Source organism: Marmota flaviventris, chromosome 19 (assembly GCF_047511675.1).
Source record: "Marmota flaviventris isolate mMarFla1 chromosome 19, mMarFla1.hap1, whole genome shotgun sequence".
In the NCBI taxonomy this organism is placed as follows: domain Eukaryota; kingdom Metazoa; phylum Chordata; class Mammalia; order Rodentia; family Sciuridae; genus Marmota; species Marmota flaviventris.
In genome coordinates, this window is record NC_092516.1 from 17785842 (window position 1) to 17808914 (window position 23073).

General features: G+C 45.7%; 1 protein-coding gene across 1 annotated transcript; it reads left to right on the forward strand.

Moving 5' to 3' along the window:
• Nucleotides 1-1663: 1663 nt before the first annotated feature.
• On the forward strand, nucleotides 1664-21285 carry Aqp8 (aquaporin 8). The gene is made up of 7 exons (XM_027948751.2): nucleotides 1664-1744; nucleotides 9604-9743; nucleotides 13608-13855; nucleotides 16364-16490; nucleotides 17697-17911; nucleotides 19277-19411; nucleotides 20701-21285. Exons 2-7 carry the CDS (start codon nucleotides 9717-9719, stop codon nucleotides 20747-20749), a joined length of 801 nt encoding a protein of 266 aa, XP_027804552.1. The 5' UTR covers nucleotides 1664-1744; nucleotides 9604-9716; the 3' UTR covers nucleotides 20750-21285.
• Nucleotides 21286-23073: the final 1788 nt, after the last annotated feature.

Sequence of the window (23073 nt, forward strand, 5' to 3'; positions counted from 1 at the left end):
ATCCCCTCCCCTCCCCTCCCATCACTTCCCTCTACCTAATCTAAGGTAATGCTATTCTTCCCTAGTGACATTTGCCTTGTATGAATTAACATCTGCATATTAGAGAAAATATTCAGCCTTTGGTTTTGTGGGATTGGCTTATTTCACTTAGCATGATATTTTCCAACTCCAACCATTTACTGGCAAATGCCGTAATTTTATTTTTCTTTAAAGCTGAGTAATATTTCATTGAAAAAAAATTATATATTTTACCAACCTAAGTGTCCCTCAATAGATGAATGGATAAAAAGGTGACTTTTAAAAAATAATCAAGAAGCAATAATTACACTGAGGTTTATAGCAGCACTATTCATTCACAATAACCAAGGGGTGGAAATAACCCCCATGTCCATCAACAGATGAATGCACAAACAAAAGCTGATATACACCTACCATGGGATATTATGCACTTACAAAAAAGCAGTAAAATCTTGACATGTGCTACAACGTGGCCGAGCCTTGAGGATATTATGTTAAAGGAAATAAGTCAGACCAGAAAGGGAACACGCTGTGATTCCACATACGTCAGTTTCCTGGAGACAGAAAGTACTGTGGTGGCTTCCAGATCCTTGGAAAGGGGCAAATGGGAAGCTGTTGTTTAGTGGTACAGAATTTTAGTTTTACAAGATGGAAGAGTTCTGGAGGTGGTGGTTGCTTAACAATATGGACATAGTTAATGAGACTTAAAAATGGTGAGAATGGTAAACTTTATGTTAGGTATATTTTACCAAAATAAAATATTAACGAGAGAAAAATCATTATAATTGAGTCTGGGAGGAAGGGTGCCCTTTTCCCCCAGGCCTCTTGATAAATACTTGTTTCAGAGTTTCCCAGGGCTTTGTTCTGAACACAAAATAGGTCAGTAAGAACTTGCTGGATACAGCATTAAAGCAACTGGAGACATTCCAGCCCCATCCCCAGGGCAGAAGTAATTTTTGAACCAACATTTAGACTATCATCTCCAGAGTGCCAGGTCACACCCTGAATGCCCAGGTCTGTTCAGGGACCCTGGCAGTGTCTTAGAGAGGCTTTGATAATCAGTATATGGATGTCAGAAAGAGGGGACTTCCCCCAAGATTGCAAATCCCTTTATGTTCTCAACCAGTTTTGCCCACCGTCCCCCCAGCCACCCCAGAGGATATCAGGCAGCGTCCAGATGGGGTGGTGGAGGGTGCTACTGGTAACTTGTGGACAGAGGCCAGAGATGCAGTCAAACAAGCTACATTGCACAGAACCATCCCCACAATAGGGCTATTCAGTCCTAAATAGTGATAGTGTGTGTGGGGCTGAGCCCCAGCCTGGGAAGTCCTCTTACACATCCAAGGGCTTAACCCGCCCCCACCCCCCGCCACTTTCTCTCTCTTACCTATACCCTCCTCAGTCCCTTCCTGGTATTTATTGTGTTTTGATGAATCACAAGAAGTTTACAGCATAAAAACACACTTCTAAAATTAGCCTCTTGCTCAATATCCTTTAAAGCAAATGGCCATGCCATAAACATACCTTGGATTTGATTCTGTGCCTGGGATTCTGCATAATAGGTCAGAGAGAGGTAGAGGGAGGAAGAGAGGGGGATCAAGGTACAGCTGTGCCACAAACAAGAATCAATGCCCCCTCTTTCTGCAGGGCCCCAGGAACCATCCCGACCTCAACAGACTTTTAAATGTCAATCAGCCAGTTAAGTCCGGCACACAGACCACCCAAGGTAAGGAAGGGGATGGTGTATTGTTTGAAAAACTATGTTTAATTTAATATACAACTTTAATAATAATATTAATAATAATTATGCTTAATATAATCACACAGTTTTGTTTTGAAATAAAACTGAGCAAATAAATGGCATTTGGTGTTTCTCAAAAGGTGCCCCCCCCAACTTAAGGCATGTTGCAGAGAGACACATTTGACCAGAATCAGAAGTTAAATTTTCCATTTAATTGACAAAAATGTTCTTTTAAAGGTTTTATACCAAGCCAGCTTCTGTTTGGATGAGTCAGTCATTTTTAAACTCACACAACGGTCCTGGTAGCTCTTCCACTTTCAGTTTCAACACAGGTCTAGCCAGGCCCAGTGGTGTGGCCTGTCATGCCAACTGCTCAAGAGGACGAAGCAGAAGGATTCCAAGTTTGGGCCAGCCCAGGAAACTCATCGACATCCTATCTCAGAATAAAAAAGCTTTTTGGGCACGGCGGTGCATGCAGATAATTCCAGCGGCTCAGGAGGCTGAGGCAGGAGGATCACAAGTTCAAAGCCAGTCTCAGCAATTTAGTGAGGCCCTAAGCAGCTCAGCGAGACCCTGTCTCAAAATAAAATGTAAAAAGGGCCGAGGATGTGGTTCAGTGGTCAAGCCCCCTTGGGTTCAATCCCTAAAACAAAACAACAACCAACAATCATTCTGAATGGTTTTTCCCTAAGTTCTTCATAAAATTTATAGACTCTTACTTCAATAAAAAAAACAAAAAACTAAAACAAAAATAAAGATATTAAGACTGAACATTTACTCCCCTCACCCCATTTATCAAATCTTTCTTATCCCTTACTTAGGTAATCAAGATATCTTTTCTCAATAATTGGGGTAAAATACTGCTCTGAGCTTTTGAGAAAAGCATATTTTCCTCATTTGGATAAATTATTTGTTTACTGAAGAAGATAGAAATATTTGGTGAAAGGGGACAGGGAGAATAAAAGAGATTTGGTGACGGTCCTTAATTAAGGCCAAGATTGGTTTCTTAACTCTGTCCCAGGATTGCATTTTTGTCATACAAAAGCCTATTTTCACACCCACACAAATACTGTAGTTTGCTCCTGATCTCTGGGGATAGTTCTGAGACACCCAGTGGCTGCCTAGAACCATTCCTAGTACCAAACCCTAAATTTTACCCTATTTTTTTCTTATATCTATCTATCTATGAAGGTTGAATTTGGGATTCTCTTCTGAGGTGCCGTAAATACACCTATGGATTTCCTCTTGATTGGGTCCAGAAGAATAGAAGAGATCTTTTTCTAAGGACAGATTGGTAGTTTTATTTTTAATTTTTTATTGAGGTACAACACCCACAAGAAAGCATATAAATTGTAGCAGCTTAATGCATTATTGCAAGGTGAACCCTCTCCTGCAGCCAGCACCCACCTCCATGAGATGCAGAGGACAGCACCCCAAAAGTCTCCATGTGCCTGGCCCCAGAACTACCCAAAGCTGGTAGGATGGTGCTTCGCTTGGTTTTGAACTTGGTGGTCCCCGGTGTGTTCTCTTGTGTCTGGCTTCTTGTGCTCTGTGTTTATAAGGTTCATCACTTCAACGTGCACACGGATTTCCATTTCCCATGATGCTTCTTTCTTGGTCCCTGTAAAGACGTTGTAATCTTCTATGTCATCTGTCAATCATTCCTCAATCGAGCTGTTAAAAAATGATCATATCTTAGTTGAGACCTGAAGGATGTGTAGAATTTGCCAGAATCAGGGAACAGTTTGGATGAAAGAAATGGACCGCCCAAAGACAGATAGTGAATAAAACTATGGGATGTAGAGGGTGCTGGAATAGACCACATTTTATTCAACTGCTGTTTTTAAATCAGGACCATTTAGATTGTCCTCAATGTTTTCCATAATAAATAATTAAACTGAAGTCCCTATACATACCTCTTAATAGGATAGATTTCCTAACAATTAAACTGAAGTCCCTACACATACCTCTAATAGGACAGATTTCCTAACTGGAAGCTTGCTGGATCTAGGGATGTGTTATTCAAATATTTAGTAAATATTGCAAGACTGGGCTATGAAATATTATAACCATTGCCCTTCTGCCAGCAGTGTCTGAGTTAGCCTATGTCTCCTATCTTCATCAGTATTGAATGTTAGTTGCTTTAAAATTTTTTCTGTGGATTTGTTAGTGAAAATGTTGCTTTTTTTTTTTTGGTCTTAATTCACCCCTCCCAACTATTGAAGAGATTAAGCATCTTTTTTTTTCATCTTTTATGAAAAGATGCTTAATCCTCATTGCTGGGGATGGAACCCAGGGCTTCACATATGCTAGGCAAGTGCTCTACCACTGACCTGCACCCCAGCCCTCAATTTCTTATTTTATAGAAGTTATTTAATTTAGGTAGTAAGGAAAAGGATAAAGGAGAAAGAAAAATGAGGTGTGGGAACATTCTGACTATTCATATAAAATACATTCCTAGTGCCAAGCTCCCAATAGGTCCTCAGCAAACGGAAGCCATTTTTTACTGTTCAACGCATGCAGATGGCGCCTTGCTGAGACTTCAGTGGACGGCTTCCTCTGTTCAACAGCTTCCCAGCTGTGAAGAGCTCTGACCCAGCCAACGTGTCTGGTTACTGGTGTGAAAGACACTTTGAATTTGGTGCTGCAGGAGAGCAGAGAAGGCTCAGGTGCTTCTGGGCAGCAGGAGATTGCTCGGGTTCAAAGGAGCCCTGCACTGCGAGCAGAGGAAAGGTGAGAACCAGGCTCATTGCCAGCAGCCAAGTTGTCCAGGCTCCAGGGTGATCACACACTGAAAACAACCCAGAGCCATTTCTACAGAGTCACTTTCAGAAGCAGGTGTACCTACAGCCAGTTTTAGGAGAGAAAGAAATGCTCGCTTTCAGTTTCTGTGCTTGTCTGCAGGCTGAGTCACCAGGCACCTGCATTGTAAATGGTGGCCGGTTTCCAGAAAAGGTTATTGAACTGAAATGATAAAGAAGCCAGAAATGTCTTTCCTGGAAATACCTGGAATAGCAAGACACACAGTGTTTACTTCACAGGCTCCCAAATTTTCTTGGTTCACTCTGTGCCTGGGCCAAAAAGTTACCTAGCAGTTTTTGTTTATTAAGTGGTGAAGTCAAAAAACTTAGTAAATATTGATGTGCTAAAAACTTGAAAAAAAATGTATATTCACTTGAAAAAAATGTATATTCACTTGAAATGTATAGTCACTTGAAAAAAAATGTATATTCAAAAAAAAATACACATACATTGAAAAAATGATTCATGCATTGTATGTACATATAATAATATACACTGAAGATAATATGCAATACCTAGTAATACACATACATTGAAGAAAACCACATATTTCTTATTTTCCTCTTAAGTAGCTGTGATTAAATAACATGTTATTTAAGTTCCTAAATAACTTTTTTAAGTATTGGGATTAGTTGCCGTGGATGCATGTGCCTTTGGGGCGTGGCACAATTCTCAGACCTTGGAATCAGATTGGACAGGTGGACACTGCTGGACTCATTTCTTCTTTCACATTGACTTTCATGGGACACTTGGATTTTATCATGGCATCTGCTGTACAAACTGCTTCACAAAGATGTTACGTCATTGAAAGGAATGTAGCAGCATCTGAGATTAAAACTGCCATCTATCTTGGCCGAGTAGCTTCAGATATTGAGCATCACTTTGTTTCCTTTGAAATTTAAAATACCCATAACCCCTTGTGAACTCACTGTGACTCCCTGGGAACTTACAATCTGGGAACTGCAGATTGTTTTAACCTTTCCTCCCATGGCTTTATTGAGGTAAAATTGAAGTACAGTAAAGTGCACATATTTGAGGAATGCAATCTGATGAGTTCTGACATGTGTGCAATCAATACAATCAATATAAAAAGCATTTCCATCATTTTTTAAAAAAATTGAAATCATGCAGGCTGTGTTTCCTGTATGTTTATTATATTAGAATTCAATCCCTTATGGTATATAGAACCCCACCTCCACATGTCAACCATTTCAAAATTAAATGGCACACACATAACTATCTCATGGGTCGAGGAAGAAAGCACAAGAAAAGTAAATAAAAAGTGCTTTGAACTAAGTGACAATCAAAAGCTTAAAATATCAGAATTTGGGATGAAACAGTACTCAGATGAACATTTATAACTTAAAGTACTTGTATCAGAAAGAAGCTAGATTCACAATCAGATTATTTTCCAATTAGGCAGAAATAGGAGACAGAGAGGAGAAATAATACAGCTAAAAGTTGATAAAAATCAAGTCTAATCAAGAAAAAAGCAAGAACACAAAAATTAAATATCAGTGGAAAGGGAGCTAACAAAATAACCGCACAGATGCTAAAAATAAATTAAGGTAATATGACAATTGAATGCCAACATATGTGATAGCTTATATAACATGGTCTATATTAGAGAAAGATCTGTGTGCTGCTGCAAAGAAAGTGTATGTGGTCATTGATGGATGAAATATTCTATATATTTCTGTAAACTCTAAATTATTAATTGTATTTTTTTAGTTTTACAGCTTCTTTAAAAAAATTTATTTTAGTTGTAGATAAACACAATGCCTTTCTTTTATTTACTTTTATGTGGTGCCGAGGATCAAACCTGGTGCCTCACATGTGCTAGGCAAGCACTCTTCTACTGAGCTACAATCCCAGCCGCTCTGTAACTCCTTTATTTAGTTTTTGTTTGGAGGATCTGTTCAGTAGTGACGGAGGCATGTTAAAGTCACCCAGTATTGTTGTGTTGTGGTCTATTTGACTCTTGAAACCGGGAAGGGTTTGTTTTGTACGCAGATGCTCCATTGTTTGAGGCATAAATATTTACATTGTTATGTCTTGTTGTTGTATGATTCCCTTAAGCAGTATGAAATGTCCTTCTGTCCCTTCTGATTAACTTTGTCTTGAAGTCCACTTTATCTGATATGAGGATAGAAACCCCTGCTTGTTTACTAAATACTTGTGAATGATATGTTTTTTTCCCCATCCTTTTACCTTCAGTCTGTGGATGTCTTTGCCTATGAGGTGAGTCTCTTGAGGACAGCATATTGTTGGGTCTTATTTTCTCAATCCAATCTATGTCTTTTGATTCATGGGTTTAGGCCTTTTACATTCAGTGTTATATTGAGAAATGATTTCTATTCCCTTCTATTTTGATTTCTTTCTTTTTTTTTTTTTTACTTTGAATTAGTTTCTTGTTTGATTGACTAGTCTAATATAGCTCCTCCATTTGCTGGTTTTCACTTCTTCTTCATAAAATATTTTATTGAGAATGTTCTATAGTTCAGGCTTTCTAGTTGTGAATTTTTTTAACTTTTATTTATCATGGAAGATTTTTATTTCATCGTCAATTCTGAGACTTAATTTTGCTGGGTATAGTATTCTCAGCCTGCATCCATTTTCTTTCGGAGCTTGGTATATTATCTAAGACCTTCTAGCTCTGAGGTTCTGGGTTGAAAAATCAGCTGAGATCCAGATTGTTTTCCTCTAAATGTTAACTGCCATTTTCCTCTGGCAGCCTTTAAAATTCTATACTTATTCTGTATGTTAGGCATTTTCAAAATAATGTGCCTTGATGTGGGTCTGTTGTAATTTTGCATATTTGGGATCTTGTAAGCCTCCTGTATTTGATGTTTCATTTCATTCTTAAGGTTTTGGACATTTTCGGATATTATTTCATTGGAAAGATTATGAATTCCTTTGGTTTGTATCTCTGAGCCTTCATCTATCTCCATAAATCTTAAACTTGGTCTTTTCAGGTTGTCCTATATTTCTGAAGTTCTGTTCATGGTCTCTTAACATCTTTTCTCCACAGTCAAATTTGTTTTCAGGATTACATATTTTGTCTTCATTGCCTGAAACTCTGTTTTCCAAGTGATCTAATCTGCTGGTGATGCTTTCCATTAAATTCATAATTTGGTTTATTGATTCCTTCATTTTGAGGATTTCTGCTTGACTTTTTTCAGAATCTCTATCTCTTTATTGAAGTGATCTTTCACTTCCTGTATTTTCTTTCTGATTTGACTCCTTACATCATCCTTTACTTTGCAGATCAGTTTGACCATGTACATTCTAAATTCCTTCTCTTCCACTGTGGTGTCATTAGATCCTTGATTGGAGTATTTTGGTTTGTTGGGGTGATTTGTTCCCTTGGTTTTTCATGTTATTTGTTTGTTTACCCATCTATCAGTATGAATTTGACGTAGCAGAGTTTCTACTCTGTGGACTCACAGTGTCCCTGAAGGTTTCCAGTACCTCACAATTTAGGGGGAGACAAATAGTAACAGCTAATGCAAACAATATATAACAATAAACCAGATAGTTCTGACTATGATGTCTTCAATGTTAATTATCACAATAAACAGAAACGATATGATTAGTTATTTCCTACACTAAAAACAGCAAGTTTGCAAAACGGTTTACCATTTCAAATGGTGGACAGGGAGGGAACAGAAATGACACAGGATGTGATAATTATGAGGGAGGAGGAGAGAAGATAGAAGTAAGAAATTAAAGGAAGGGTGAAAGAGAGAGAAAGAAAAGAGAGAAAGAGAATGAAGGGAAACAGGTAAGAGAAAAATATATAGAAGTAAAAATTTAAAAAAGAATAAAAATAAAGTAATACAAAAGAAAACTACAATGTACTAGTCAAACATCCAAATCCTCAAAAAACTGATCCATGAAAAATAACTGGCTTTATAATAGCTAGACATGAGAAAAAAAAAACAAGTATGAGTATGTATAAATGTCCATGTACTGTTAAGGTCACAATTAAACACAAAAAGAAAGAAGAAAAAAGAAAAAAAGAAAGGAGAAAAAAATCTCAATGAAAAGTTAAAGAATTCTTTTAGTTGGAGTTCAAAATATTCTCAGCGTCTCTTCTCAGCAGTTTAGATGAGGCCGGTGGAGTGTGATGCTCCTCCCTCTGGATTGCTGGAGTGAGAGAGGCAATCCTGTAGGAGGAATTCCTGGAAGCAGTTTTAGGCTTAGGTGGGCTCCAGGCTCTTTGCTGAATGCCAATTGGTCTGGAGATTTTAAATCAGTGCACCCCCAGCACCCAGTAATTGCTGATCCACGCCGGAAGACTGTGCCCCAGGGATCTCCCCTGGGTTCCACATCACCTGCAGACCCCACGTTTCCTGATCTTGGGTTCAGTCTCCAAACAATTTCTCCCATCTCCACCATTCCAAGTTCTTGGCCAGATGCATCTCTCCTAGCCAGTCCTGCAGATAGCTGAGTGGGAGGGGTAGGGGTAGTGGGTTCCCACAACCAGTTGTCCCCTCTGTAGACCTCTCTCCATGTTCGATTTTCTCCTGGTCACTTAAGCACACTTTATGGGGTGCAGTGTGTATTTACTGAGCCTATATTTTGGGCCAAACTCAGGTTTTCCAGGAATTGTCTCCCTCAGGTGCCGACCCCCAAGCCATGACTGCAAAACAGTTCCATCTCTCGTCCTCCACACACTACCTGGAGAGATGGTGGCGTCTTTCCCTCACAAAGATATTGTGCAGTTTAATCACTCAGTGTCCTTGATCTCTAAATGTTCTGTACCCAATATGCCTCAAGTCTCCTAAAAATGGGGGTTCTTTTAATTCCCTTATCCTTCACTTTGCTCTTGAAGGACCACTTTGGTTGGTGCTTTTGGACCAACCATGACAGTGGTTGTGTTGCTGGGGATTTCTTCCTTATTTTATTATACCCAGCCTCCTGAGTCCCTGATCTGTTTTGAATGCACAGTTTTAAGTTCCAGTAAAGTCCACCCGCCTACCCCTTTTGGTTACTCACCTTTCTGAGAAACTGCCTGTTTTCTTGGTTTCACTCTACAGAACAGCCAGGAAAGCGATATCCTCTCATCTGCCATCTTGAAAAATTCCTGCAGACTAATTTAACAAGTCTGGAGTAGGTGGTCTGGTCTGGGTGTTGGTCTGGTGGCTTGGTGATGTCGTTGTCAAGGATTTACCCAATGGTAAGTTGCACCTCATAGTCTCAAGATGGCTGCCAGAGCACCAGCACCACATTCTTGCACTTGCAAGAAGCTGTGAATGAAAGAAATGGGGGAAGGGTAATATGGCAGGATAAAATGGGACCATCTTTTAGACTCCGTCTGGACTTGGTGGTAGACTGTGGAGACATCTTGAATGATTACCACCTGAACAGGGATTAAAATTAGAGGCCTTGGTCATGCCGACCAGAGATTAGGAGACTGGAAGGTTTGCAACCAAAGAATTCCTTAGGAAAACACTGTCTCTCTAGGTATTAGGTGTTTCAGTGACTTGGGATGGCCAGTACATTGTGTATGAGGACATCAGGCCATGGAAAAATTCTCATGTACCTGAGTGACATTCAGATGTCCTCTGGAGATTCACTGTGCTGGGAGCGGTGGAGTCCATTTTGGCTCTGGATGAGGGAGGAACATGGTTGGAGGATTATCATCTAGTTGACCCAGGTGCCAGGGAGGACGTGATACGTGATCTGAGATTTGAATGAGAAGTTGGCCAAGAGGGCAAGAGAGGACTTCAAAGAGAGAGAGGGGCATGGCCAGGAGGGCCCAGGGTATCTGACTAATCTGGTAAACTGCATAAGGTTCATGAGACAAAAAGTGGATCAGGGGCTAGGACTGGGGTCTGTGACGAGCCAAGGGAGTTTGGTTTTCCCCTGAAACTATCGAGACACTGAAATGTTGTAACTCAGTTAGATCAACAGTCTGGGGAACTGCCACTATCATGAGGCAGAAATTTCCTGGTATTCCTACCACGCCTTTCTTCTTCCTCCTGTGCACACAGCTGGACTGCATTTCTCAGCTTCTTTTACAGACAGATGAAACCACGTGACCAAGTTCTAGCCCATCAAGAATGGCTGGAAAGGGTATTTGCTCTTTCTAGGCCTTGCCCATAGCAATATTCTCTTTCCCTATGGCTTAGCAAAGATCCAAAGATCCCAGTAGTGGATCTCCAGGATGGAAGTAGCCCGACTCCCTGAGTCACCGCTTGGTGGACGTCCTGCTATGGATCGTTGTGTGAACAATGGAATCACTTTTTATTATGTTAAGGCATTAATGTTGATGGGGATATTTGTTGTAGCAGTTAGTTTAGCCTAATACAAACCATAACAATGGCTACTGTTCATTGGGTTCTTGTTCTGAATTTGTTGGGGTCTGTACTAAATGCATTTTCTCATTTCAGCCACAAACAGACCTCTGCATTGTTAGTCCACCTTTAGAGAAGAGGAAACTGAGACTGACAGAGCAGATAGCAAGTGAAGGGCAGAGCATTCTGATCCCCCCAGTCTGGACTGTTAAGTTGTACCCTGCTGGCTTCCAGTATGAAACAGATAAATGAAAATTGGGTGAGACGGAGACCAGCTTAGGAGTTATAACGATGCTAGCAGGGAGCTCCTAGCTGTGAGATGAGGAAGCCAGCAGGATGAACTGAGGAGTCCAGTGCAGGCGTGTGATGAATGTTAATTTGGTTTTTCCGAGCAAGAAGTGACAAAGGCCTGGGTGAAAACAGGAGAGGATTGTACTGGAAGCCCCAGTGGAAGGGCCTGGGCAAAGGATGCAGGAGACGGGGGTGTGGAAGGAAGCTTGAGAACCTTTCGTACAGTGTCTGTGGGCTGTGCGGAGGGAGAGGACAGACTCAAGATATCTGTAAGACAGCAGGTCCTGAAACTTGTAGGATGCACAGATGTTCAAGGGAGGCCTGGAGTCCTGGGGTTCCTGGCTGACCAGGCAGCCAACAGACTGTCAAACCCTTGTCCACTTCTGTCCCGAAGCAGATACTTTGAATCTACACAACCATGGACAAATTCTTTAGCTTCTTTGTGTTGCATTTTTATCATCTGAAGATGGGGATAATGAGTAACGGGCATATCTCCTAGGCTGTGGTGAATGGAGGCAGCTGGCTTAGCATGCTGCGTAGTGAGCCATCCAGGATGGAAACAATTATCATAAAATTCCCTTACACTAACCTCATTTCTCCAACTATCTCTCATACGCACACTCAGACAATAGCTATGAACACAAAGTGAAATCTTTGCCTTTCTTGTTTATGGCTTCATTTCCAGCCAACTTGGAAGAGTGACAGACTCCCAGTGACAATTTAGGTATTTATTGGATAAATGGGTAAGGAAACACATATCACGTTGTTTTCTCTCTCCCTCTCCCCATCCATCATCCATCATTCATCCATCTATCATCCATCCATCCATCCATCCATCCATCCATTCAAGGTAATGGAATCTAGTGGCTTAGCCTACAAAGTAGTTTTTCTTTCCAATAGTGGCAAACTATGCACAGCATAAAATTTACCTTCATAACCATTTCCAAGTGTACAGTTTAGAGACATTAAGTTCATTCACAGAGCTTTGCAGCCATCTCCATCATCCAACTCCAAAATACTTTTATCTTCCCAGACAGAAACTCAGTACCCGTTAGACATGAACACCCCAGACTCTCTCCCCTCCAGGACCTGGGAACCATCATTCCACTCTTTGTACCTATAAAGTGACTATTCTGGGTGCCTTATAAAAGTTGAATCACAATGTCCTTTTATGACGGCCCATGAGTTAACAATCATAAAAGATTGTAAAATGAGAAATTCATTTTACCCCTACCTTATAGAGTTGTTGTGAGGTTAAAATGAGGTCATGCCTTCAGGTCCTTAACCCAGCATTTAGCATATAGAAAGTACTCCATAAATAGTAATGACATCTAACTACGGATTTTAAATTAATGGATACTGGTATTTTGATATCATTTTTATTAGTATATTCTCAATGGATGAATGAATAGGGGTATTGTGCTTATCATGGGTCTGGCACTGTCCTGAGCAGTTATCAGACACTAACTTGTTTGAACCTCATAAGGATTCTACAATATTGGTTATCTCTCTATTATCCAGAGATTTAAAAATGAAGGTATAGAGAGGTTAAGCAACCTGCTCAAGGTTACAGGCGAGGTCTCTGCAGAGCTGGGATTTAAATCCAGGCCGTGTGGGCTGGGCTGGGGCTCAGTGGAGTGTGTGCCCATGGGCACGAGGCCTTGGGTTCAACCCCAGGACCAAAGGGGGAAACAGAACACAGCAGAAAGGTCCAGAAAGTCCACGGGTTTTACCACTACGCTACAGTGCCACCTGTCTCCACTGCCTTGTTTACACTCTCCGTGTGGGATCAACCTGTGAAGGGAGCGCAGGGGTCCGGGCCTCAGGTAGAAGATGGACAAATGATTGAAGGGGAGTCTGTCACTTAGCAAGTGCGGCTCCCGATCTGTGGGGCCTCTTCGCGCTATTTACATAAGCTTGTCGCCTTTGGGGGGGGGACTGGGTGCTGGGCCCCTCCATCTCCTACAGAGCAGGGCCTGGAGCCAGAGCCTCCGATGATGCAAGCAGGCCAGCACCCGGCACTCAGCACCTTTGCCCTGCTTGGCAGGGAGCCCAGCAATCCTTGACCCCCTCCCCACCCAGTCCTGGGGAGATAAATAAAGTTTCCTTTCTGGGCCTCAGGGCCACCTCCCACGCAGGCTTTATTGCTCTCTTGACACCTTCAGTGAGCTTCTGTCACCCTTTAAAAGAGGCAGAGCCTGTAGCGGATCAGAGGACCTGGTCCCCAAGCTAAGCGCGCGCGGGACAGCAGGTGCGGCTTGGCAGCAGCTCTGGCAGGGCCCAGGCCCTGGGCTGTTTCTCCCTGATGTCTGGAGAGGTGAGCGCAGGCCACATCTTCTGCCCCAGCCCGGCGGGTGAGGGGTGGCTGAGAGAGGGCATTCCAGGTTGGGGGCAGAGGCCTCTGTCTGGCTGCCTTCCCACCCGTACCTCCTCTCCCCTCTCCCCTACGGCAGGCACCTATGTGTGACACTGAGCTTGGTGGTGGCAAGGTGAAGGAGCTGAGCATGAGCGTCAGGTGTCGCACGTCCTGGTTCGAGCGGTTTGTGCAGCCCTGCCTGGTGGAGCTGCTGGGCTCTGCCCTCTTCATCTTCATCGGGTGCCTGTCAGTCATCGAGAATGGGCCAGACACTGGGCGGCTGCAGCCGGCCCTGGCCCACGGGCTGGCCTTGGGGCTCATCATCGCTATACTGGGGAACATCAGGTGAGACCAAGGCTGAGCCTTCAGCCTGGGGCTGACTTGGGGAGCTGGGGGTCAGGTGGGGAGCAAAGCTCTTGGCAGGGACCCTTGGGCGTGTGGCACACGCTCAGGGTGCTGCAGAACGTGTAGGCCGGAGGTCAGACCGCCTGGCCCATCTTGGCTGTGCAGACCACAAACCCCGTGGCTTCAGGCCAGTCTCTGAAACCAAAGTTCGCCACCTATCAAATGGGAATAATATACTTTTCAAATGATTTTTCAAGCCAACATTATATATGGCTAACCATGTACTGGCACTATCCTAAGCACTTTGCAGATACTGATCATTTAATCCTCATGGTGACCTTGTGGGGCAGGTCCCCTATTTTACATCTGGGCAAGAGAAAGGCCACGTAACCTGCCCAAGGCTGCAGGGCTGGAAAGCGGTGGAGCAGGAGTCGAGGCTAAGCTGTCCAGCTCCAGCGCCCAAACCCACAGGCCTCCTAAGGGGAACATGAGGCGCTTGTCACACCTGAGGCTGTGTCAACCCTGATTGCTGTGTCACTGTTACTATTAGGAGGTGGGCTAGTACTGGGGTACACAGGTGCCTGCGGGGGTCCTGGGGGAGGGCAGGGAGCAGGGAGGTGGCCCGTGTCCTAGTTCTCATCTGGATGGGCGCTCCCTGGGGAGGGCTGAGGGTGGGGTGTTCCCGGGGGAGTCATCTGTAGTGATAGCTGTCTTGCAAAGGACACCTGGCAGGGTGATTTGGGACTGGTTGGTCTGTATTTACTTTCACTCAAGAAATAGATCTGAGTGAGGAAATTGAAATATAGTTTCTGGGGAAACCAGAATGGAAAGAGAAATTTAATACCTTTGTAAATGTCCGTGGGAAGCTGAGGGTGGAAGAGCACCTGATCTCTCAGTAGGTACACCTGGGGTTGAATAGAACTTCTGTCACTTCTTAGCTGGGTGACCAGGGCCAGCCACTAACTTCTCTGTGTGCAGCGCTGTACGTGTGGAAAATCATTACAGCTGATGTTCATTGAGCACCAACTCCATAGACAGTGCAGGGTGCTAGACACATGTGAATTCATTACGTCTTTGCAACAGCCGTATCAGGGAGAGATTATTGAGGCACTGAGAGGTTATGTAACTTGCTCAAGGCCACACAGCTCTTCAGCAGAGCTAGGGAGTGAACCCAGGCCAGGCCAGCTGGGAACATCTCTCAGGCCCTGCAGCAGATCATATTTGTAGTACTGACCTTTTATTCAATCACTGGTGTTTTTCAAAGAATATTTATTCAGCCGTTCCTGTGGACCAGGTATGGACTTTGAGGTTGTTGACTGGAGCCAAGATAAGGTGTGTAAAGCACCCAGCACGGTACTTGGCATGTAGTGAATGTTCAATAAATATTTGCCAAGTGAGCAATGACTGAAAGAACTAAGAAAGTGTCTTGCTTAGTTTACAGTCAAGGAGTATAAACTTGGTCCAGGGAGCACGTGTGGCCCTCAGGTGCCCAGGCCTGTCCCGATGGAGCCTTGCTCTCAGTGACAGCTTTTCTCCTGGCCATTTGGACCAGGTGCCAAGACAGAAGGGGAGCTGATGGCCTGGGAGGGGTCTGACTCTTTCACCCCCATCTGTCTCAAGCCAAGTGGGCCAGGGGGGGCCCCTCTTCCCAACTCACATCTGAGCATCTGCTGGTGCTTCTGCATTGGAAGCTCCTGGGGGCCTGGGGGTCAGGCTGGGCCAGACACGTTGGGGGCAGCTGGTGTTGAGGTACCAGGGTGCTGGACAGAGTCCTTTTGTGCAGAGCCAACATCCTTGTCTAGCCTCAGCTCCATGTCCTGGGTCCACTGGGGAGGAGGCAGGCCTGCTGGTGGCTCTTAATATTTGAGGGGCACTTTGACTCTTGTGTGACATGGGTGGGGTCTTGGGGCCACTTTCCCTCTTAGGGGAGGTTCCATTCCTGGGGACCTGAGGGATTTAATGGGTCAAGCTCTGGGAATAGTTCCTTCTTAGAGTGGGCAGTCAACCAGACTTGCCCTTTAACCCTGACTTGTCCATCTCTCACTCACATCCCAAACTCCCAGTTCCTAACCTGATCTAAACCTCTAACCCCTCCCCAATACTCAGTGCCATCTCCAGCCTGAACTAATCTTGATTTTATACTCATTACACTTGCAGACCAAACATAAGGTTGATCTTGGCTGAACAGGTCAACCATGTGCTCTTGTTCAGGCCCTGGCAATGGCCCTGATGGAGTCTAGGAATCCCTACATGTTCTTCCTCTGGGCCCTCCTGGGGCGGGCTGAGGGGCAGCTCCTCCCTTCCCACCTCCCCCGACCCCTCGCCCTAGCATCTGGCACCTCAGGGAAAGGGGAGAGATTTGGGGTACTTGTCTTTGGGTCAGGGCCTGGACTGACTCTGGCCCTGGGAAGCCAGCCTGAGGGACTGGCTGGGACATCTCTCTCGGGGCAGCCTGTGGTCAGCTCTGGACCTGGGCCTCATGATTTCTTCTGCTTTTGTGGTGTACAGTGGTGGACACTTCAACCCTGCGGTGTCGCTGGCGGCCATGCTGATTGGAGGCCTCAACGTGATCATGCTTCTTCCCTACTGGCTATCTCAGCTGTGTGGGGGGCTGATTGGGGCCGCCTTGGCCAAGGTGGGTGATGCCCAAGGGGGCTGGGCTGGCTGGGATGATTCCTGTGGGGCTGCTGGAGGGGTGCAGGGGTGGGGGAGTTGGGAAATGTCCAATTCTCTGTTTATGTCTGTCAGTGGAATTGGGTGGCCCTTTTCTTCTGGAGCAGGGGACACTCCATGGACCTTTGGCTCCCTCTAAACCTACCTTTTTCCATTCATATGTAGACACAGCTCTTCCCTGGACAGATCAGGAAGCAAATTCATGGCTTAACATTTCTCTTTCTGAGCCTATTTCTGGCTTTGGAATGGATTTGGATGGTTCTAGTGGTTTTTAAACTCATTCACTTCTTAATTCTATACATTTCTCACAAAGCTCTGGATGAGGACACAGGGTAAATATGGTTATCCTCCTGGAAAAATTCCTGAGTGAATGCCTCTGTGTTCTTCAGGAATCGATACTCAATTTTTGTTTAAAACTCTCCCATTTGGCTGGGTGTGGTAGTGCCTGCCTGAAATCCCAGCAACTGGAGAGGCTGAGGCAGGAAGATCCCAAGTTTGAGGTTAGCCTTAACAACTTAGTGAGGCTCTATGCAACTAAGTGAGAACCTGTCTCAAAATAAGAAAATAAAAAGGGCTGAGGATGGGGCTCTCTGATAAGTGACCGTAGGTTTAATTCCTGGTACCAAAAAAAAAAAAAAAATAATAATAATAATAAATCCTCCCATTCAATCAATCTAGCTCTTCTTTTTCTTTCTTTTCTCTTCTCTTTTCTTTCATGCTGGGGATGGAGTTCGGGGACTCGGGCATGACATGCAAGTGTGCTACCAATGAGCCACCCCATAGCCTGAACCCCAGGACTTGTACAGCTCTACATAGAGCTCCAGGGGTGGGCTCCTCTCCTCTCCCTTCTTTTGCCCATGAGTCTGTTCAGCCAGAGGTCTTAAAGGTGTGGACTTGTGTGGTGTGTGTGTGTGGGTGTGCTGGGGAGGATGGGAGACCTTTTAGCGTAGCCCAGTCCAGACTTTGGGTTCGAGTTCCGAGTTTTGCTGTCTTCCCCTGCCCTGGCCTCTGCCTGCCTCCACAGGAGGCGGCGGCCATTTCCCTGTCTGGAGAGGGCATTCTGGGCCTCCCTGCTCCCAGGGTGGGCAGGCCTGGATCATGGGCCCCCTCTGCTTGGCTCCCAGCTTCTCTTCGACCCCCTGTGAGACTGAGTGGCTTCTCTCTGCAGGTGGTGAGTCCTGAGGAGAGGTTCTGGAATGCCTCTGGGGCCGCCTTTGTGACAGTCCAGGAGCAGAGGCAGGTGGGGGCGGCGCTGGGGGCGGAGATCATCCTGACAGCACTGCTGGTACTGGCCGTGTGCATGGGCGCCATCAATGAGAAGACGCGCGGCTCTCTGGCCCCGTTCTGCATTGGCTTCTCGGTCACCGTGGATATCCTGGCAGGGTGGGTGTCCCTCAGCACAGACACCACCATGCCCAGATCTGGGTCGTGCCTCAGGGGATCAGGCCTGAGGGTCACTCATTAATTGCCAGTAGGGACTACTAGGAAGGTGCTGCAGATGGGGACAACGGGTTGGCTTTGGGCAGTAATAGGGAGTGGTGGGGACTGTGGTAACTAGGAGGCTCTGGGACAAGGTGATCTGGGGTGACCCTTCCAGTTGCATTCAAGGAAAGTCAGAAGAAAGTTCTCTAATGTTTTGTATGGTGAATAACATCCCCGCAGGCTGCAGTCTCAGGCACATAAGGAGTGTCCACACCCACGTCTCTATTTTGGGCCTTTTGGAAATCGTGGGAAGGCATTGAGAGACAAAGCTGGGCCAGAGATTACTCCCATTTTAAAGATGAGGCCAACTGAGGTTCAGTGAGGACAGAAGTGACTTATTTAATGTCACTGGGCAATGGCAAGTCAAGTGACAGATTGAGAACAAGAGCCCACATCTGCTGAGGGGTTAGGTTCCTTCCTAACCTCCAACTTCTTCCTTTCTTTTGGACACAGAACCAACTCTAGCCTTTCTCCAGGTCAGGAGGGGTGGTCTAGGGCTAACTGGGATGGTGTGTATCGAGCGGTGGCGGTACTTTGCTGCCCCCTTGTGGCACTCACTTCACTTGCAAGCTTATTGGATCTTGACCTTGGCTACTGGGCACGGGAGGGATGAGGGCTTCAGAATCCCAGCCTGAGTGCCTAGGGTAAAGCTGCAGACAGCAGAGCTAGAGAGATGCTCCTGGGGAGTGGTCCCCCAGGTTTCTGGGCCCCAGGTGTGGATGCAAAGGGCCTCAGCTCGGCCAGCTGGATTACAGCTCCCACTGGCACAAGGCTGCTGAGGCATGGGCTCTGTGGGCATTTCCTTACTTACTCCTGCAGACCACCTTTGGAGGGTCCTTCCACTTCACTGGAGACACAGAGAGTTCTCCATCCAGCTGGGCTGGGAGCACAGAGAGGTTAAACCGAGGTCACAGCTAGACCTAGCAGGTCCAGGGCAGCGTGACTCCAAATAGGTTGACAACAGACTGGCTTTGCTTTACGGACTTAGAGAGAAACTTGATCTGTTTTTATTTCCTGCAGTAGGAATTCTTTGCCCGTCACTCTTCTAGAAGAGTGAGTGGGGAGTGGCAGGCTGTATGTCCAGGGAGAAGCCACGTCTTGGGTTTCTTAGAGTGAACAGTCCTCTGCTTTCCCTGGGATCTGCCTGGGAGCTCCTGATATGGGAAGTTAGAAAGATTTCTGGGTGGGCTGTTGTTTGGGCCTATCTGGGGATCTGAGGAGAGTGGGCCTGGCTGGGGCTCTGGTGACGTGTGGCTATGTTTGTAGGGGTGCTATCTCTGGAGCCTGCATGAACCCAGCTCGTGCCTTTGGACCTGCTGTGATGGCCAACCACTGGAGCTTCCACTGGATCTACTGGCTGGGCCCACTCCTGGCTGGCCTGCTCGTGGGACTGCTCATCAGGTAGGAGTGTGGCCCAGGGCCAGGGCCTGTCTAATGGGCCCCCTGGGGACAGTTCCCAGAGAACGCAAGGCTAGAGGGCTGGACTCTCTCACAAGGGCTTGGAGAAGGAAAGATGGAACCTTCTTCAGAGACCTTTTCACCCAGGACCTTTAGCTGCAAGTCACAGAAATCCATTCCCTAGGAGAGGATCCATTGGTTGTCATGATTGAGAAGTCACAGCTGGAGCTGGCTTCAGTGGTGCTCAGATAGAGTCCTTAGGATCTGGGCTTTCTCATGGGCTCCACTTTGCTCTGTGTGGCTTTGCTGAGACAGGCTCTCCAATGGAGGCACAGCTGCCCACAGACCACTCGGCCTTTATGTTCTAGCAGCTTGACCACTCCAGAGGAGGAGGACAGCTCTAGCTAAAACCCTGTGTCTGATGGTCACTGGTGTGGTCTTTCCAGCATGGTGTCCACCCCTTAATCAATCACTGCAGCCAAGAGGATTGCAACTCTTGGTGATTGTGTCTGCAGGCTGAGCCGGGTGTGCCCTGGAGTGGGGCAGAGCCTGATTACCTGACCACCTGCTGGTAGGGCCGAGAGTAGGGGAGCAGCAGTTCCCCATGGGGCTGTTGTACAACCTCAGAGGGCCCCTCCATGTAAATGGTGTCCCCAAGGGCATCATGCCAGGAGATGCCATTCACATAAAATACAGTGTGGGCAGTGCTCCCTGGAATTGTGCAATGGTTAATAAAGTTGATATTGTCAGAAGGATAAGTGGACTCCAGGCAGAAAGAGCTAGAGTCCCCTTCCATCTTGCTTGATCTCTCCTTCTCTCTGTATATATATTATATATTATAGATATAGTTGCTGATAGACCTTTATTTTATTTATTTATATGGGGTGCTGAGAATCAAACCCAGTGCCTCACACATGCCAGGCAAGTGTACTACCATTGAGCCCCAGCCCCAGCCTTCGGCTCTCTTCTTACATCCTGTTCCTTCTGCTCTGGATGGCACTGTCTGGGAGGGCACAGGCATGGGCTGGGCTGATGCTCACACCATTGCCTTCGGCAGCCCAGAGACCTCAAGACCCTCCTGTGGCTCAAGTGAAAAGCATCATTTGCCCTTCTCTTCTGATGCTTTCAGAATGGCGGCAGTGAGCACCTCCAGTGTGTCCCTGTCCCCAAGGGGTTACTGCTAAGGCTGGAGAGGCTCAGGAAGAGATCCTGCGATTCTGGGCTGGAGACATGGTGAGAGGTCTTTCCTCCAAGGGCTCAGAGAGCTCACGGTACCATCTTTCTCTCTGTAGGCTCCTCATTGGAGATGGGAAGACCCGCCTAATCCTAAAGGGACGATGAAGCACAACTGCTGCCCCTATGCCTTCAGCTGCCCCATTCTGGGCTAAGGACAAGACAGTTTCTGTGCTTCCTTCCAGAGCAAATGACCTGCTGCTAATGACTTGGGCCTGGCTTCTCAGACAGACAGACAAACTACCACAAAGGCCCAAGGATGCTCTATGTTTTGGAATTGCTCTGTGGCCATCTGAGGCCTCAGCCTAGGAAAGGCGTTGCCAGCACTTCCCAAAGAGATGAAAAGAGCACAGTGTTTTTCTTGAGAGGGCAAGTCCCAGGAGCAGGAGAGCAGTTAAGTGGCCGTTTATGTACATCAGCTCATTTCCCCGCCTTTTCCTTCCTGTCTGCCTTCCTCCATCTCTCCTTCCTTCCTTCACATTATTTTTGTTAGTTTTTCAGTGTTAGGATAGAATCCAGGGTCTCTCACATGCTAGGCAAGTGCTCCAGGCCACACTCTCAGCCCTTCACACCCCCTTTCTCTTTCCTGGATTGTCCCTTGATTCCTCTGTTACAAGGGCCTTCTGGAGCCTGACCACTTCCTTGCTTCCCAAGCTGCTAATCTAACTTTGCAATAAAGAGTCTAGTCTTTTCTTCCCTGTGTCTATTGGCTTGCCTTTCATTGGAGAAGTGGGCACTGCTGGGGACAAAGTAAACTTTCAAAGTGGGGTGCTGACTGTCCAGTCTGGCTAAGTCCAGCAGAGCCCAGCTTCCAGTGCCAGTGCAGGTACTTGGGAATGCCTGCCTCACTTAGCCAGACCCATCTGGGTGCTCAGAGCCCACCTGGACCCTAATCAGACTCAATTCCAAAGCAGCTCCTCAGGACCCTGCTGGAAGACCAATGCAGAGTCCAAGACTTGGTTGAAGGCCCAGTGCTGCGGGGACACAGATCAATCCTGTCACTGCATGCCAGCTGGGTTGGGGGGGGGGCGATGGGGTGGGGCAGAGATGCAAGAGTTTCCTGGGGAAGCAGAATCCTGAGCACAGGCCTGGAGAGATGGGGTATTTGAGTGGGAGACATGAGTAGAAAGCATAAGAAGGGAGAGAAAGACAACCTGAGCTTCATGCCTTTCAAGTGCAGGGTGTATCTTCTCTTAAGAACCCATGGGTCGGGCTGGGGCTCAAGGGTAGAGCACTTGCCTAGCATGTGTGAGGCACTGGGTTCAATTCTCAGCACTGCATATAAATAAAATAAAATAAAGGTCCATCAACAACAACAACAACAAAATAAAAAAAATAAAAGAATCTATATGTCAAAAGGAGGAAAGGCATGTTATGAAAATAGAAGGGAGGCCAGCAGAGTAGAGAGAGGGGATATCAGGGAGAAAGGAGGAGAGGAAAGGGGAGGTGCAGGGGAATGAAATTGACCAAATCATGTGCTTGTGTGGTAAGTCACACTCAATCCCACTATTACGTAATTGTAACGCATCAATAAAAAGAAATGAGTCATTTATGAAAGTTAATCATTATGACACCATAAAGAAGAGCCAGGGAAAAATCATCAACAATAAAACATTCACCCAATTCTACAAGATGAGCAACATACTCACTGGAGTAGAAATGAAGAACTGGTCACTGGGAAAACCTGCCTAATCCTACAAGGGACTGCGAAGCAGAGCTGGTAGAGTTGCCGGTGCCCCTGTGTCCTATAACAGACAGCGATTAGAATGTGCAGAGACATCACACACACGGATGTTATATGATCTATGTACCTCCCCCTCCCTCTCTCTATGTATATACATCCTATATACATATGTCTTAATATGCAAAAATTCTGAGAGGAAAAAAACACAAACCAGAAGAATAACAACCATAAAAGATAGAGAAAGGCAGTAAATAATATGAGAAAGTTAGAAATAAGCAAATTTAGAAGACTTAGTAAGAAATGTCACTATTTCATTCACCTAAACAATGAAAGAAACCTTTGACTAATGTAGTAAATAATAAGTCAGTGATATGTACACGCAGGCACCCACACACACGATGCTCCTCTCCAGGACTCTCTGAGCATTTGCTGTGTATCAGGGCCTGCACCGAGTGCTTGACATGCATAGTGTCCTTCACTCCCTGCCACAGTCCTATGAGGCAGTGTAGAGGACTGAATGGTGTCCTTGCAATTCATGTCCATGCTAACCTCAGACTGTGACCTCACCTGGTAATGGGGTCTTTGTAGATAAAACTAAGGTAAACATCAAGATGCAATCCTACTAGATTAGGATGGCCTAAGTCCAACAATAGTGTCCTTATGAGACACAGAAAATGACACCCACAGACACTGTGTACAGTGAAGTCCACATGAAAGTGGAGGCAGAGATGGTGTGATACCGTCAGGA